Source organism: Poecile atricapillus, chromosome 9, assembly GCF_030490865.1.
Source record: "Poecile atricapillus isolate bPoeAtr1 chromosome 9, bPoeAtr1.hap1, whole genome shotgun sequence".
Classification (NCBI taxonomy): Eukaryota; Metazoa; Chordata; class Aves; order Passeriformes; family Paridae; genus Poecile; species Poecile atricapillus.
The window spans coordinates 10,301,534-10,316,140 of NC_081257.1; the positions used below are offsets into that span (position 1 = coordinate 10,301,534).

At 45.9% G+C, this 14,607-nt stretch overlaps 3 protein-coding genes across 4 annotated transcripts in view; 2 read left to right on the top strand and 1 right to left on the bottom strand.

Annotated features, from left to right (window-relative positions):
• The window catches only part of USP4 (ubiquitin specific peptidase 4), a 32,139-nt gene extending 29,777 nt beyond the window's left edge, over positions 1 to 2,362 (top strand). For both annotated transcript variants that reach the window (XM_058845103.1, XM_058845101.1), the window contains 3 exons: positions 669 to 772; positions 1,813 to 1,901; positions 2,023 to 2,362. In XM_058845103.1, the coding sequence (XP_058701086.1) occupies positions 669 to 772; positions 1,813 to 1,901; positions 2,023 to 2,124 (295 nt within the window). In that variant the 3' untranslated portion in view covers positions 2,125 to 2,362. The remainder of the gene's footprint in view (positions 1 to 668; positions 773 to 1,812; positions 1,902 to 2,022) is intronic.
• Positions 2,363 to 5,562: 3,200 nt separating this feature from the next.
• EMC3 (ER membrane protein complex subunit 3) lies at positions 5,563 to 10,782 on the bottom strand. Its single transcript, XM_058845482.1, has 8 exons — positions 10,540 to 10,782; positions 10,377 to 10,434; positions 9,523 to 9,616; positions 8,797 to 8,901; positions 8,026 to 8,107; positions 7,795 to 7,874; positions 7,126 to 7,208; positions 5,563 to 5,810 (listed from the first exon to the last, which is right to left on the bottom strand). Exons 1-8 carry the CDS (start codon positions 10,692 to 10,694, stop codon positions 5,682 to 5,684), a joined length of 786 nt encoding a protein of 261 aa, XP_058701465.1. The 5' UTR covers positions 10,695 to 10,782; the 3' UTR covers positions 5,563 to 5,681.
• The window catches only part of FANCD2 (FA complementation group D2), a 35,951-nt gene continuing 32,119 nt past the window's right edge, over positions 10,776 to 14,607 (top strand). Inside the window, exons 1-6 of the mRNA XM_058845476.1 lie at positions 10,776 to 10,906; positions 12,123 to 12,212; positions 12,373 to 12,507; positions 13,138 to 13,205; positions 13,901 to 14,004; positions 14,481 to 14,544. Of these exons, the coding sequence (XP_058701459.1) occupies positions 12,146 to 12,212; positions 12,373 to 12,507; positions 13,138 to 13,205; positions 13,901 to 14,004; positions 14,481 to 14,544 (438 nt within the window). The 5' untranslated portion in view covers positions 10,776 to 10,906; positions 12,123 to 12,145. The remainder of the gene's footprint in view (positions 10,907 to 12,122; positions 12,213 to 12,372; positions 12,508 to 13,137; positions 13,206 to 13,900; positions 14,005 to 14,480; positions 14,545 to 14,607) is intronic.

The following is a 14,607-nucleotide window of genomic DNA, read 5'->3' on the forward strand; positions in this document are numbered from 1 at the left end:
GAACTTGGTCAAGAAAGATGTACTTGTGATGTTTCTGTTGGGTAGGCTTGTTGTAAAGGCTGTATGGAGCCTGGAGTATTGTTGGAACTGTTGTTGTATGGAACATGGGAGCAGGTGTTTTCTGGGTTTGAACAGCTGGACAGCAGGCACAAGTTGAGAGGGTTAGTTTTTTTTGGGGGTGGTTTTTGTTAATGCTGTTCAGCTTTATACATCTCAAAGAGCATTAGTTACTAGCAGGTACTGTTTCTTCTGAAATTCAGTTAATTTCAGAATTGTGATTCAGCCAAGAGAACTTCTATAGCAATTTTAGCAAATCTTTTGGGCAGTGCTGCACTTGAAGTATTGCACAATTACAAGATGATAGCCTGCCTTGTCCCTCTGCTTCTGCTTGCTAGCATCCCGCTGTGGGATGAAGCATATCCCTTGCTATTCCTATCTCACTTTTCATACCTACACTTCAAACTGTGTTTTATTCAACACCTCCCTCTAAACCTTCTGGCAGTGCTTGGTGTGTTTGTCAGGACCTGCCTCGTGTGGGAGAGTTAACAAGTCTGGTCTTCACACTAACAACACCTGGCCCCCGAGCAGCAGAACAGCACTGGTGCCATGCTTCAGTTCCTAAAAAGTGATGGTTGCTGGTGTACTGATACTTTTGTGTTTCCTTCCAGGGGTTTGAACATGTCCGAGTTTGTCTGCGACCCAAGAGCAGGCTCATATGTGTATGACCTCATTGCAGTTTCCAATCACTATGGAGCCATGGGAGTGGGCCACTGTGAGTAGCTGCTGCTGTGTCCTTTGTGTGCAAGGAAACGAGGACAGAGGGGACATGGGAGGGCTGTGCCCTGGAACACCTGCAGTAGCCCTCACCTAAGGTGTCTAGTCCAAAGGTTACCTGTGTTCTGTGAGCAGGCGAGTATCATATTGGGATCCTGTTAGGATATGGAGGGCAGATAGTTAGCAGCACTTCGGCCTGAGGTCTGACTGATGCCTGTGGGACGCTGGTTAGTTGTCATTAGTTTGTGTGCTAGTGTTCCTCAATTTATGAGTGGGGTCAAAATTTTTCAGTGCTGAATCTGAAATTGTGACACTTGCTGACAGTAGAATGTTTCCACCTTTGCACTGATAAGGACTGACATAGGAAAATGTCATTTCATCAAGAGAAAAATGCACTTATATACAAGTTTAGTACATGATGAGTCTGTGTTTTCTGTCACTGGTTTTGCTGCAGCATAGATGAAAAGTGTCTGTAGGTGAGTTACCTGTATCAGGTGTCCATGCAGATCCATGCTGTAGATGACACTTGCAAAACCACCCAGAAGCAATTTACCATGAGAGGATGATGAGCTCCTGTAGCTGAAGGGGCACATGTTCTGAGGTTGGAGATCAGTCACAGAAGTCTTGGCTGGAAGAGACATTGAGGGATTTCTAACTTCATTCTTGAGTGAGGATTCTTGCGAGAACCAGATCAGATCCATTAACAGCAGAAAACTTTTCTTTCAAGTGAAAATGCAGAGTATTAAATTGTGTGTTTGGGAAAGCTCTGACTCAAGGCCAGTGAACAACTGGAAAATTATTGTTTTTCCCTTAAGTTTATTTTCTCTGTATCTCAGTTGTCAGGGATAAGCCTGGTATGTGGAACCTGGTCCTAGACTAACTGAAATGTTGTAGATGTTTATGTTGGTTAACTAGGCTTGGGGTAGGCAATGCCAAAGCTGGCTCCTGGCCTCGCATGCACCCATGTTTGGGGTCCCAGTGTCCCAGGTGTGCATTCCCTGCTGGCCATCCCTGAAATGCTGATTCTCCCCCCAACAGACGCTGCCTACGCGAAGAACAAGGTGAACGACAAGTGGTACTACTTTGATGACAGCAGTGTCTCAGTGGCTTCAGAAGACCAAATAGTGGTGAGTATTTGGATCGAGGCTGTTCCAGGTCTGTGCTGAGAGTGTGGCTGCCTGCTTTGGGCGTGACATTGCAGCCAAGCTGTGTGGATGGTTTCAGATGGGTTTTCTTTTTGTTTGGTAGACAAAAGCCGCGTATGTGCTTTTCTATCAGCGCCGAAACAGCGAGGAACATTCTGCCCCCTCTGCTCCCCCAGAAGAATGTGATGGCATGGACACCAACTAAGCACCACCTCCAGCGCACAGCCACCATGGTAGTGGTTGCTCTTGTAAAGCAATGCCTGAGGCGCCTGAAAATTTTTCTTCCTTCTGTAGGGGTCAAGCAGAAAATCAAGCACTGAAAGACTCAGTGCTGGGGGTTGCAGAATAGCACTGGAGAGCCAGGAATAGGTGCTGACACTTGGGTATTTAGAGGCCAAAAATAATATATATTGGAGCTTCAATAAAGTTCTTTTTAAAATCTGGCTGAGCTGTGTGGCTAGAGGCAGGGGTTGGGGCTGTGGTTCTTGGGCTGAGGGTTGTAGCTGGGGTTGGGAGAGGACAGCCTGAGCTGGAGGCCAGGCACAGCTGAGCCTTGCAGGGGCCCGTGGAGGAGAACGGTGGGTACGATTCTGTGAATCGGCATTGGGGCTTCCTGCCAACTCTGGTGTTGCTGTTGGGCCTTGCCTGTGTCAGGGAGGCCTCCTGCACCCTCTCTGGAGCTCAGTTCAAATTTTTGTACATCTAGTCTGTTGCAGTCTCTGCCATTGTACCCAGGTCCCTTGGCAAAGCAACAAACATTTCTCTTGCTTGCATCCTTAGATGCATTTGAGGGTCTCCTGGGCAGTTTTGACTGGGCATTTTTCATGTGAACACTGAATCCAGTGATCCCAGAATTTTAGCCAGAAGTGAATCATACCTGCCTATGGTGTGGCATATGTGCAGGCTGATCCCCATGGAGATGCAGGATACAGCTGCTCTGACTCCTGTTCTTCTGCAGAGAAAATACCATCCATAACATTGATGATTTCTTACTTTTTCCATCTCCTACACCTCTCACTTCCAGGCTGCTCTGTAAGCACTTTGCTGCCGCCAGCATTTTTCCTCTGGTTTGTGCAGTGACAGCATTTGTATCCATTTTGCTCATTTATGTCTCCAGCTAAGCTCAGCACTGTTTTCCCAGAGCTGTCACCTGTATGGGTGACAGCCCAATGCAATGGATTGTGTGAGTTTTCAGCCTTTTCTCCTGCAACTTCAGTTTTGTGGACTGCTCTTTCAGCATTCCTGCACACTTGAGTGCTGCCTTTTATATCCTCACCCCATCACCCTCTGTGGGGCTGCAGCTGATAGTCCTGTCCCAGATCCTGTTTACCACTGCTGTTCAATGGTTCTGCTCCATCCTTTTGTCACAACTGGCAAATGCTTTTCCCTCTGTTCTCCTTTTACTGCGTGTTGCTTTTTTGGACTCAAGTCCAGCTTTTTTGAAAAGAGACTCCTGGGAGTCTCAGTGGAGAACTGGTCTTCCATGTGAAAAACGAGAAAAAAACTCCAGAACCTTTGCCTGTATTTTTTAGGGAAAGATCTGGCTCAAGGTAGTGAACCAAACAGGAGGGGTTTTCCTTCTTGGATCCAAGTGTGTTGGCAGAATGAAAGGCTGAGATTGGCTATCAGTGTGCTTTTTGTTCCCCCTGGAATATGTGCTTGCAGCTGCTGTAGCTTCAGTGCTGACCATCACCTTCTCTTGTGGTGGTCAGCAGTGTTCATTCATTTAACTCCATACTTGCCAGCTCAGCCCCACCTTTCTGCAGCTCCTGGCAACAGGCCCTGTAGGAAATTGCAGTGTGCCTGTCCCTGCACCCTGGGAGGGCAGCACCAGGCAGCCCTTTGCCAGGGCACTGGAGAGCAATGGGGAGAAGGAGGGGGCATTGTCTCTAGCCAGCATGCTACTGATGTGATTCTCCTTTGTGGAATTTCGCTTTTGAAGCATTAAAATTTGAATTTTTGAGATCACAATTGCTTAGTTGCTTCTGCTGTTTCATTTTTACATTTGCAACTCTTAATATTGTATTTTTTTTCCTTATTACCGAGGGAAGCATGCAAAAAGCAATTTTTAAGATGTAGCACTGCACTGAAATTACTCTAATCAGCATTTTTTTGTTTGTTTTACCCTGAAAGTAAGTCATGTGGGCATTCCAAAATGGGGAATAGAGGAAAAGGAGGACAGTAAAGACCTTTTTAAAAGAGAAATCGATCTGAAATAGCCTTTGTTCTCCTCCTCACCTCCCTACCTGTGCTGACACTGAGAAATGCATCCATGGGGCTCAGTCTCAGATGCTGAACAGACTGTTGTACTGCAGAACAAGTGGCCCAGCTCTGCTTTCTCTGCCTCTGAGCTGCTGGGCTTTGGCTGGTGTGTGTGTGCTGTAATACCAGACTGTTTTTTAGACTAGCACTTTGTAAGTGGCTGGCTCTGTTGTACAAAGAGGAAAATTAAAGAGTGGTTTGCACTGAAACTGGATTCTGTTCTAATTTCAGCTTTCATTATGTGGCCTAAGACTGCTGGTTGTGGGGATGCCTGCTCTAGGAGTAATTTGGGCTGGGGGAGGGTGGGTCATGCAGAGCCAGTGGGGATCTGGAGAAAATCAGCTGTTGAGGGCACAGCTCTGCATAGCTGAGGGTTCAAATTGCTCTAGGGTTGCCTTTTCTCCCTGCAGTGCTGAGTTGCTGGTACCTGGTGCTCTAGCAAAGCTGTCCTTGCTTTTTTGAGGCATTGGACAGCCTCAGCTATGGTTTCATCCTTCCTCTGCAGATCCCTGAGAGGTCCTGGTCTTCCTTCTGTCCATTTTCTCCAGGGGTATCAGGGCTGCCTGTGACTGTACCACTGAGGTAGTTGTCCTGCAGTCTCTGGAATTTCCTCCTCAGGGCAACCTGAACACACTTGTGAGAGCAGGCTGGAAAAAGCTGAGGAAGTGCAATGGGCTTATGTGTGGGATTGTCACAGTCCTGCAGGCCAAGGTGGGCTGTGAAACCCTTGTGAGATTTGAAGTCTTCATGCCAAAATTACAGTGTAAGAGCAAGAGGAGCTTGTTTTCAGCTGGAACTCCTGAGGATTAATGAGCCTTAATGTAGAACAGCAGCTGCTGAGCTTTGCTGTAAAGGGCTGACCTCCAAAACATGGTGTGAAACCCATCCTGGGAAGAAGGGAAAGCAAAGGGGCAGCTTCCCTGTTCACTGGAATGATTTGGTGAGAACAGAAAATCACAGTCCTGCCTCAGCTCCTGCTTTGAAAAGGATTTATAGTTTCACCCTGAGAAAAAGGTGCTCAGAATAAAGAAAGGGGGGAAAAAATAATAGCCAGAGTATTGAAGAGCTTCTTTTTACAAAGCATTTCTCCAGGTTGGGACTTCTCCCTGGGGAAGAGGTCTGAGGAGTTCCTGCAGAGGGATAAGCCAGGAACAGTTGCTCCCTGTTCTCTACAGTGCAAGGTGGGCAGCTTAAAGCATTTTTTATCCCCACCTGGACCAGTAAGTAACAGCCAGGCAGTCTTTGGGAACACCCTGCTCACAGGCAGGAAGGGCTGTGTGGGCACTCAGATGCTTACAAATGGACTTGGGAAGGATTAAATTAATAGGGAAATAGTGTGTATGTTTGTCTTTGGGCTCAATTCAAAGTGAGGGCACTGCAGTTCTGAACATGATGTTTTTCTTTTATTCTCAGCCTTGCTAAAATACCTTATATAATTTTAGATAACAGATTTCTTTTCAAATAACTTTTACAAGAAGAGACAAAAGCGTACTCTCAAACTCAGAAGATGGAGGTCTGAAGTTCTTCCTTAAACATGCCTTCAAAATGGAGGTCTTTTGCCATGAGCTCTTCCTCTACATCTTCTAAGGCCCACTGATGATCTGTCAATTCTAAGGCTTCCCATTCCGTCTGCATTGGCAGTGAACAGAAGTAGAGAAGGAAAAGCAACATAGGATTAGTTAGACAAGAACTACACAAAACAGTGCTTGCTTTTAAAATGGCAACAAACACTGATTTCTATTAAAAACCTGGCAATCCTGTCAACTCTGAAATCAGTGGTTTATGCTTAATTAGATGTTAGTTGACCAATACAAACTGCATTACAGAAATTAGAAAAATGATGTTATCTGCTTTCTCCCAACCCTCTAACCTTGTGGAACAGTCCATTGCTTCTATAACAGCCTGTTCTGGTGGGTCAAGTGCTTTGCAGTGAGTTAATTCTTTAGTTCAGAGTTACTTGATAACAACAGGTAAGAGGCCAAAAATTTTGCACCTGATCACAGACTTGTGCACAAAGCCTGCAAAAAAACCATGTCACATGATGCCCAGCAGGAGATTTGTATTTCTTGGCCAGAACACTTCCTCTGCAGTGGAGCTTTCTCCCTTTTGTTTCTGCTGGAACATGTAGTGGGTTTTGGTCCCTGTGAGGCTGAATGGGCAGAAGTGCTGTGGAAAGCCAGGACTGGGTGGAAGCGGAGTCAGTACTGGCAGGAATTGCACCTCAGTGCTGAGTGTGACAGAACAACCACTGCTCTGGCACTGCTGCCAACTGCAGCCATCCCTTCCCTGGCTGAGCCTCTGCCTGGGTGGTGTGGGATTTCTTAACCAGGAAGGTTACTGAAAACAAAACTGCAAGAGCAGACCACCCCAACTTCCCAGGCAGCAGGTTATGTGTGGCTAAACCTCTTCTACAAAACTAGAAAGCAGGTCTGTCCTTCATGCATAAACCTGGGCATAAACTGCCTGTGAAAGGCAGAGGCAGTGTAACAAGTGCCTATGGAAAGTGCTTCAGGAGAACTTCAAGACAGTAAAATCCTGATGGATTTTCCACTGAACTGACTGGCTTTTCTTACCCAAGTTCCATCAGGTGCCTGCTGGACTCACACTCAGCTGCACTATTGAAACAGCTTTTAGAGAGCCAGCTTCTGCTTTGGATCTATACCTCAAGGTTAAAAAAACAAAACCCTTCCTTAGCAAAAGCAGAGGATGGGACATAAATTCAGCTTTTGTACCAGCAATGACTGATCTGTCAGATTTACTTCAGGGTTATTTGGGCTCTGCCAGATCCAGAGCAACTCCCACAGCCCTCATAAGCTGTCAGCTCTAATTTTAGGAACAGGAATCCAGAGCAAATCCCTTACTCGACACAGGGAGACGGTGAGTTACATGCAGCCTATGACCCTGCAAGCTCACACAAACAGGAATGCAGGTGGGAATACTGTACCTTAAATGCTTTGTTAGTATCTGCTGGCATGGCCATTGCTGCCCCTGTCATTTGTTCTTGCATCACCCTGGACTGATCTGCAGCTACAAATGAGAAATGAGAGATTGATTTCTGTGTTATTAAACAGCATTCCCTGGAGCATGGTGCCATTGGGAAGGTTTTTATCTACAGATGAGAACATTGCAGCAACAGCCAGCATGCAATACTGCTGTGCCAGGAGTCCTTACAAGACATCTTGATCCCACCTGCTCCATCTTAGCCAGATCTACATAAAGTATGCAGAAAAATTGAGAAAAATAGTTTCCTACATTCCCAATGCACATATGTCCTGCCCCACATCTAACATTAAGAAATCTTAGCAGTTTTCCTTAAAACCAATACTTTCTAGAAATAAACATGAGTACAAAACTTTTGCACACTGATTTGAGGGGAAAGAAAGCCTGGGCTGACAACTGTGGAAGTTTATGAGCCAGTGGCTGGTGCAGGAGATTTGGGTACTTGGCTGCAGGTGTTGTCAAAGCTGTCCCATGGACAGTAAGTAACCTCACAGAAACAAGAGAGGCATTCAGGAACTTTTTGGCTGTAAACTTACAAGTCTTTTCCCCAGCCTCCCTCAGACAACATCCCATGGAAGGGGCAGCCAGTTCCCAGAAATGACAAGTGCCTTACCATTATCTTGGCCCAGGATGAGAGTATAAATGCTTCTGAGTCCAAACACATTCAAGAAGTACCAGGAAGCAGAGCTCACCCTGACAAATCAGAACAAGCACAGTTGTTGTCGGTTCAAAGCTGGCTTGTGACCTCATTCTGGCAGCCCACACAGACCATCCAAGGGCTATTAACACATTCAACATTTTCCAAGTGGGAATTGGACCTTGCTTGCTGAGGACAGGGGCTTACCAGGATGCATCTAAAGTGAGCAGCTCAATTCCCTGCTGCAACATTGGCTTAAAACGCAGCGTCAGAGGAAACGGGACCTTTGCTGCAGGATAAAGGAAAAAAAAAGCAGAATTTCACAAAGTGACATGTACAACTGCAAAGCACAGGGCAAAGTGAGCAGGTAGTTCTTTTATTTCATCTAATGTAGTCTGAGTGCAACATGCACAATGAAAAGTTAACTCTGATTTTTTAAAAAGCTGCAGTTCTGTGTTTTAATATAAAAAGATTTTATGAAACTTAATCAGATGAATAAACCCTCACAGGTACTACTTCAGTGACTGTGAAAGGGAATGTCCCTTGTTAAAGAAACAGTTACCACATTAATAGTATAGAAAAAAGACCCAGAACTATGAATTTAAGTAAGTAGTATTTTTTTATGTGTATGCTCTACCCAGTAACCAACTCCCTGGACAAGGTTCAGAGAAAAATCCACTGTATCAGCCTGAAGCTTAGGCAGCTTTAGTAAAATCCTGTTTTTGTCAATACAGTTGTTCCAAAGTACATGAGCTATTTTCTTTGAGACTGCGGTCAGTACTCTGAAAACAATTTTCCCCCTTTGCAATGGGACAAGCAAATCTGTGCAGTTCATGGAGTGAAGAGCAGCAGTGCCTCAAGGCAAACTTATGCTGCTTCTAACTGTTCTCAGGTTGTGGAGCAAATCTCTGATGCAGCCCAGACCCTCAAGGTCATCTTCAGAAACACAGCCAAACCCATGTTATTGCAGACACTTACTCGTGACAAATCCTGAAAATGTCATGTTGATCCAACCACCAATGAGGATCATAGGCAGAACATTGGTTACATTCCCTTTCATCATATCTGTCAGCATGGTAGGATCTGTAAATCATAGATGGGATGTGAAGTAGCAGCACATCACAATAAAGAGAAACAAGTCATTACATCTCAGCTAATTTAATTAAGAAACTGCATGAGACAACAGTCCTATCCCAGTATCTATAATTTTCCATTGAAATTGAACAATTTTTTGACAATACTATGCAAAATGTGATGCTCAGCCAGTGTGGTAGCAGCTGCTGCCACAGAGGTGTTGTGTTCTGTGTCTGACCCTATCCCTTGCCCCAGATCTCTGAACTTGCCTGACCCCTCTGTGAGCTGACCTGGGTAGAGGAAGGACAACAAGCTCCTATTTTGCTGTATACGTTATTTAAATTAAATAACTTTAGAGAAGACCCTGCAGGAGCTGGAGCAAAACACTGGCAAAAAGAGACAAGAGCAGGACTCCCACTCCTGCCTACCCTGAGGAGGTCAGGTCTCCTGAGATGTTGCAAGGAGCTCAAGGCAGAAGTTACACAACATGGAGCAATTTAGTATTTTTATTATCCAAGAGAGGGATAATAATTCCTCACACTGCCTGCACTCCCTCCAAAGCTGATTCACTTTCCACACTCAGCACATGCAAGTTTTTCTACCTGGCTGCAGTTAGGTAGAAAAACATACCTGTCATTGGTGAAGGAGGCACTACCTTTCTTTTTGTTTTCTTAAAAAATCCATCCTCAGGGTTATTAAAAAAATATTTCCGGGACAGGAAAGACTGAAAACAGAAAAAGACAATGCCAACACCATAAAAAGTAAAAGGACAGAAGCATTAATTCTTGCTCAGACATTCAGCCATCTCATGAGTTCTTTCACAACACACCTTCCTGGGATAGGTGCCTCACTGCCCATGTGTTCTAAAGCTCCTCACATTTTTCTGCATCCAGAGTACCAGATCTCTGGCTTTTTAAAATTCTTGAAGTAATTATGGTAGTTCTCTGAAAATAAACCCATGCCAATTTAAGAGCTTTTAGTGTTTTGTTCAAATTCTTTGTGCTCATGGAGCACCAATACTGATACATGGAACATCTTCACTCACCCAACTGACCTCTGGATTTCACAAAATACACATTTGGTACCAACAGAGCCAACGATGCATTTATAGTTCAGCAACTGTTTCAGTTGACATTGTATGACCACCTCGTTATCCCAAGCTTGCACTACATCTGTGTGCTTGCTGGCAGATACTGTACACGACAGTTTGGAGGCACATCTCATGTCAGCACGCAGGTAAAACATCGAGCAGCGGCAGCTAACATGAATGTCACGGAAAAGACATATACAGCGGTGCTGTGTCCAAGTTTCCTAAGGATCTGCACTCCTGACACTGCTCTGGCTCCGGGGAGAGCCGGCAGCGCCCGACCCCGCCGGCCCTGGCGAGCGCCGCTCCTCCCGCGGCACTGCCCGGGCTGAGCCCCGCGCTCTGTGCTCCTTTCCCAGCCATCCTCCTCGTAAAGCCCGAGCGCGCAGCTCCCTACCTGCTTTGGAATGTATTTTCCATTTTCCCGAAGGACTCGGCTCCGGATCAGGACTTGGCTGGAAGAGAGACACGCGGCGTTAGCGGGCCGGGCCGGGGGGAGCGGGCCGGGCCGGGGGGAGCGGGACGGGCCCGGGGGGAGCGGGGCTCAGGCGGGCCCTGACCTGTCAGACACCTGCTCCTGCGTGAGGCGCTTGTCGCTCTGGAGCAGGATGGACACGTAGTGCCGGATCATGCCCACGAAGAAGGTGATGAAGACGATGGGCAGCACCACCCATAGCCGGATGTTGGAGTCCAGCAGCAGCTCGGGCTCGCTCATCGCGGCGGTGCCGCCTCGGGCCCGGCTCCGGCCGACACCGGGCCGCCGCCGCCGCACGCCCCGCTTCCGCTTCCGGGGCCGGCTCTTCCGCCGCCGGCGGAACGGCGTCAGCGCGCGCCGCTGGCGGGAAACTCGAGCGCGAGTGGCGGGAGCGGCGTGAGGGGACAGCGGGGTGTGCGGTCCTGCCCGCAGGGCACGGGACAGGACGAGAGGTGAGCTCGGCTCGGCTTCGCTCAGGTGAGGGGGGCTCAGGTGAGCTGGGCTGAACTGAGCTGAGGGAAGCTGAAAAGGCCGCCTCAGGCACTGCCCAGCCTTTGGCAGTAGGTGCGATGGGAAGGTGCCGGCCTGACGCCTGGCTGGGCTGTCAGACTGCACTCCGCACCCAGAACAGAATCACAGCATCGATAGGGCTGGAAGAGAGCTCTGAGATCAGCCAGTGCAACCCCCCTGCCGAGGCAGGGGCACCCGGAGTAGGTGACACAGGAACGGGTCCGGGTGGGTTTGCAATGGCTGCAGAGAGGGACACTCCACGACCTCCCTGGGCACCTCTTCCAGTGCTCTGCCACCCACACCCTAAAGGTTGCTTATATCGATTTTGTTTATATCGAAGTGAAACGTCTTGTGTTTTAGTTTTGGCCATTGCTCTTTGTCCCGTCACTGGGCACCACTGAAGAGAGTCTGGCACCCTCTTCTTGGCACCCGTCTTTCAGATATTTATACACCTGAAACACCCTTGAAACGCTCACTGCACTTTTTTTTTTTTAACCGTTCCACTTCCATGCTGATATTTTAAGAAACTCATTTTACTAGCCTCTGACAAGCAGCTGAAATTTAGCGTGAGATGTGCACACATCTTGTTTAAATAACCTTTAAGTTTTAAAGGTGAGTCAAGTTTTTGTGGTTTTTTTTTTTCTTTTTAATTGTTGCCACCCCCCAAAAGAGGAACGGTTGGTTAGATGGAGGTTTGTGCTGACAGAGTACACTGGCTACGATTCATGGTTAGGGACATGAGCAGGGTCACTTAATGTGATTGGGCTTATGAATACTCACTTGTGAATCCTTTGTTGCTTTGTCCAGGCATGTGGAGAGGGTCTTGAGTTTAGCTCAGTGGATGCAATTTGGGTCCCCATAGTAGCTCACTTTAATTTGCCATTTAATTTGTCTGATGCCTGAATGAAAGGCCAAGCCTTGTTTTATGAAAAACTGAATTTTAGAAAAACTGATGTATTGTGCTATTTAAATATGACAAGCTCTAAAATTTCAACCTGCACAGCAGAAAAATGTGTGATATTGGTTACCCAGGCAATCTGTCTTTCTTTGAGCACTCACAATTTCTGTTATGTTCCCTTTTGCTGTTTTTAATACATTCTAGATCTGCTTTAAAAAAGAGATTAATTAAACATTTGTCTTTTTCTTGCATTTTTTTAGGCAACAACAAAGGTTTTGTTACCATGGTTTCAAAAAGGAAATTGTCGAAGGTTGATGCTTCTGAAGGGAGCTGCAAGACAGACTTGCCAAGTAGGTGCTTGGTTATTGTCTTAGTGGGGTGGGGACCCATTAACAGAGGCAACAGCTCCCAAGCAGGGACAGTGCCAAAATTGCAATTTTGATAATGCTGATTGTTAATGACACTATTGATTTTTTTATATATTTGATGCAGTATGTCTTGTTTTCTCAGAAACTAAGAAGTCACGGATTTCTGGTAAGGAAAATGCCTCTATCTTCTGTGGATTGGAAAATGAGGGAGTCTTTGAAGAGCTCCTCAGGACATCAGGAATTGTGTTGAAAGCTGGGGAGGGGCAGAATGAAATAGGTATGAGTTTAACATTTGCTCTTTCTGATTTAGATCAAAACCTGCAAGGATGGCTAGTACAAAGTAATAATGTGTTTTACTTGTAGCACAGAAGTGCTTGAGACAGCTTGTTTCAAAATTCAAGCAAACCTTCATTTGGCCTCTTACATATCTCTTGTTCCTGCTGAATTCAGTGCATCACCTGAACTCATTATACCACCTGTTAAGTCTAAAGACTTCTGAAAGATTATTGGAGGTATATAGAAAAAATTAGACTGCATCTGTGATTACAGTATTGAATTGCAGAGGCAGGAGCTCTGAAATGGGGAAACAAACGTGGCATTGTTGCCTTTCATTTCAGACAAGGCCTCCCTTGTCAAACAGGCCTGGCCTGTCCAAGGAAGTCCTGTATTCAATGTCTTCAATGCTACTCTCAGCCCTGACTAGAGAAAGCACAAGTGCTGATTCCATTCAGGCTTTTGCAACTGGACTTCTCAATAGAGCAGATGAGGAAATGCTGGTGGGTGGGCTTGAGAGCTTGTACTTGGTGTAGCTGTTGTGATGGACAGACATGTTTATTATTGTATGTTTATTATTGTTTATTATTGTATGGACAGACTTGTTTATTTCCTTTCTAAACTGTTTCCTTAGCTGTTGATCAAATGGCTTTCCAGAAGAAGCTCTGTCTGGCCCTGGAGAAGCACCCTACTTACCCAGCTGTAAGTAACTTTGGCAGGAGCCACCTTTCAAGCTGTTTGCTGAGTAGGAAAATATACAAATGCAGCTGCCTGTCCCTGCTAGTCCCACACAAAAGTGTGCAACACAGCAGCTTATCTTGGATTTCTGTGGTTTAGAATTTCCAGTTCTCTCAGTGCTGCTGTTCTAGCCTTTTAGTCCCACTGTTTTTCTGTCAAAGTAATTTTCATTGGCAATATTATTCAACAGACAAAGACTCTTACAGCAGAAAAATCACTTGCATAGCTTTCTGGTGGAAGCTGGCTTTGGTTTTGTGTGGGGTGGGAGCTGGCAGCGTTAATACTGCCATGAAGTGAAGCTCCTCCCCAGACAGCAAGTCCAGGGTGAAATTTCTGAGGCCAGTGATTTGACTCCAAATGTATTTTGGGTGCAGCTCTCATCACATTAAATGTTGCTATCTCAGCTGAACAGGAAGAAAGGTAAAGCCTTTTTAAATCAAAGTAAGATGTAAGACATTTACTTTAGAGTTCCTTTGCAGAACAATCAATGCTTCCTCTGGAAATGGTCTAGACTAGCATTCATTTATTATCCAGCATTCCTTCTGTGAGAGTTTCTGTTTGCAGTTCCCTTAACTCTTCCTTGTTCTCATCATCTGCTTCCAAATGCATCCAAAAGGACAGTAGTTGGCTGGGGTGGATAACTTCTCTCTGCTTTGCAGGTAGTGGAGCAGTTCATCAGTGGCCTGGAATCTCACATCAAGGACAGGAACCAGTTCAAGAATTGCCTCTTGCCGTGCACTCCTGTACGGACTGAGGGGTCAAGGTAGAGGAAGTGTATTTTGCCTTTCCCTTCAGTCAGAGCCAGTCTTTAGTTATGTCCTGTGACACTGACCAGGGTGCAGCTAAAGGCTCCACACCAAGGCAGGATGCCTGTTTAATAGCAGGGAGTTTAGAGTGTTAAGTCACAGAATTTACTGTCTGCCCATGGCACACATTGGATTCCATGGCATTTTATGGTAACAACCAAATATTGTGAAAACAATTGGCCAGGTGAAGGTCAATGCCTTTCTGAGATTTTCCAGGAGATACAGCTTTACCACAGATTTTCACATTTCTAGTCTTGTAGAGAGTGAGCTGGTCCAGAGCTGAAGGGCAACTTTAAATCTTGTGTCTGTGATTACCATGTGTTACCTTAAGTCATTATATGCAGTTTTTAAGAAAAACAGTCATGGAAAGAGCTACAGCCTGTTCTTCCAGCATGTTTTTGACACAGCTGTGATGGAATCTTTCATTTTGCAGGAATCTGGTGCACTCATATTGTGAAAGCCTCATTAAACTGCTTCTTGGGATTAAGATCTTACAGGTATGGGCACCTTAGCTTGCTCTTTACAATGGTTTTGATTGTAGGGAACATTTTGCTTAAGTA

What these genes read in the sequence shown, in the direction of transcription:
- EMC3 (XM_058845482.1), bottom strand. Translation starts at nt 10,694, where the DNA reads ATGAGCGAGCCCGAGCTGCTGCTGGACTCCAACATCCGGCTATGGGTG. An exon ending in GAAAATACATTCCAAAGCAG is followed by an intron (nt 9,617 to 10,376) that starts GTAGGGAGCTGC and finishes TTCTGTTTTCAG; the next exon opens with TCTTTCCTGTCCCGGAAATA. An exon ending in ATTTTCAGGATTTGTCACGA is followed by an intron (nt 8,108 to 8,796) that starts GTAAGTGTCTGC and finishes TTTATCCTGCAG; the next exon opens with CAAAGGTCCCGTTTCCTCTG.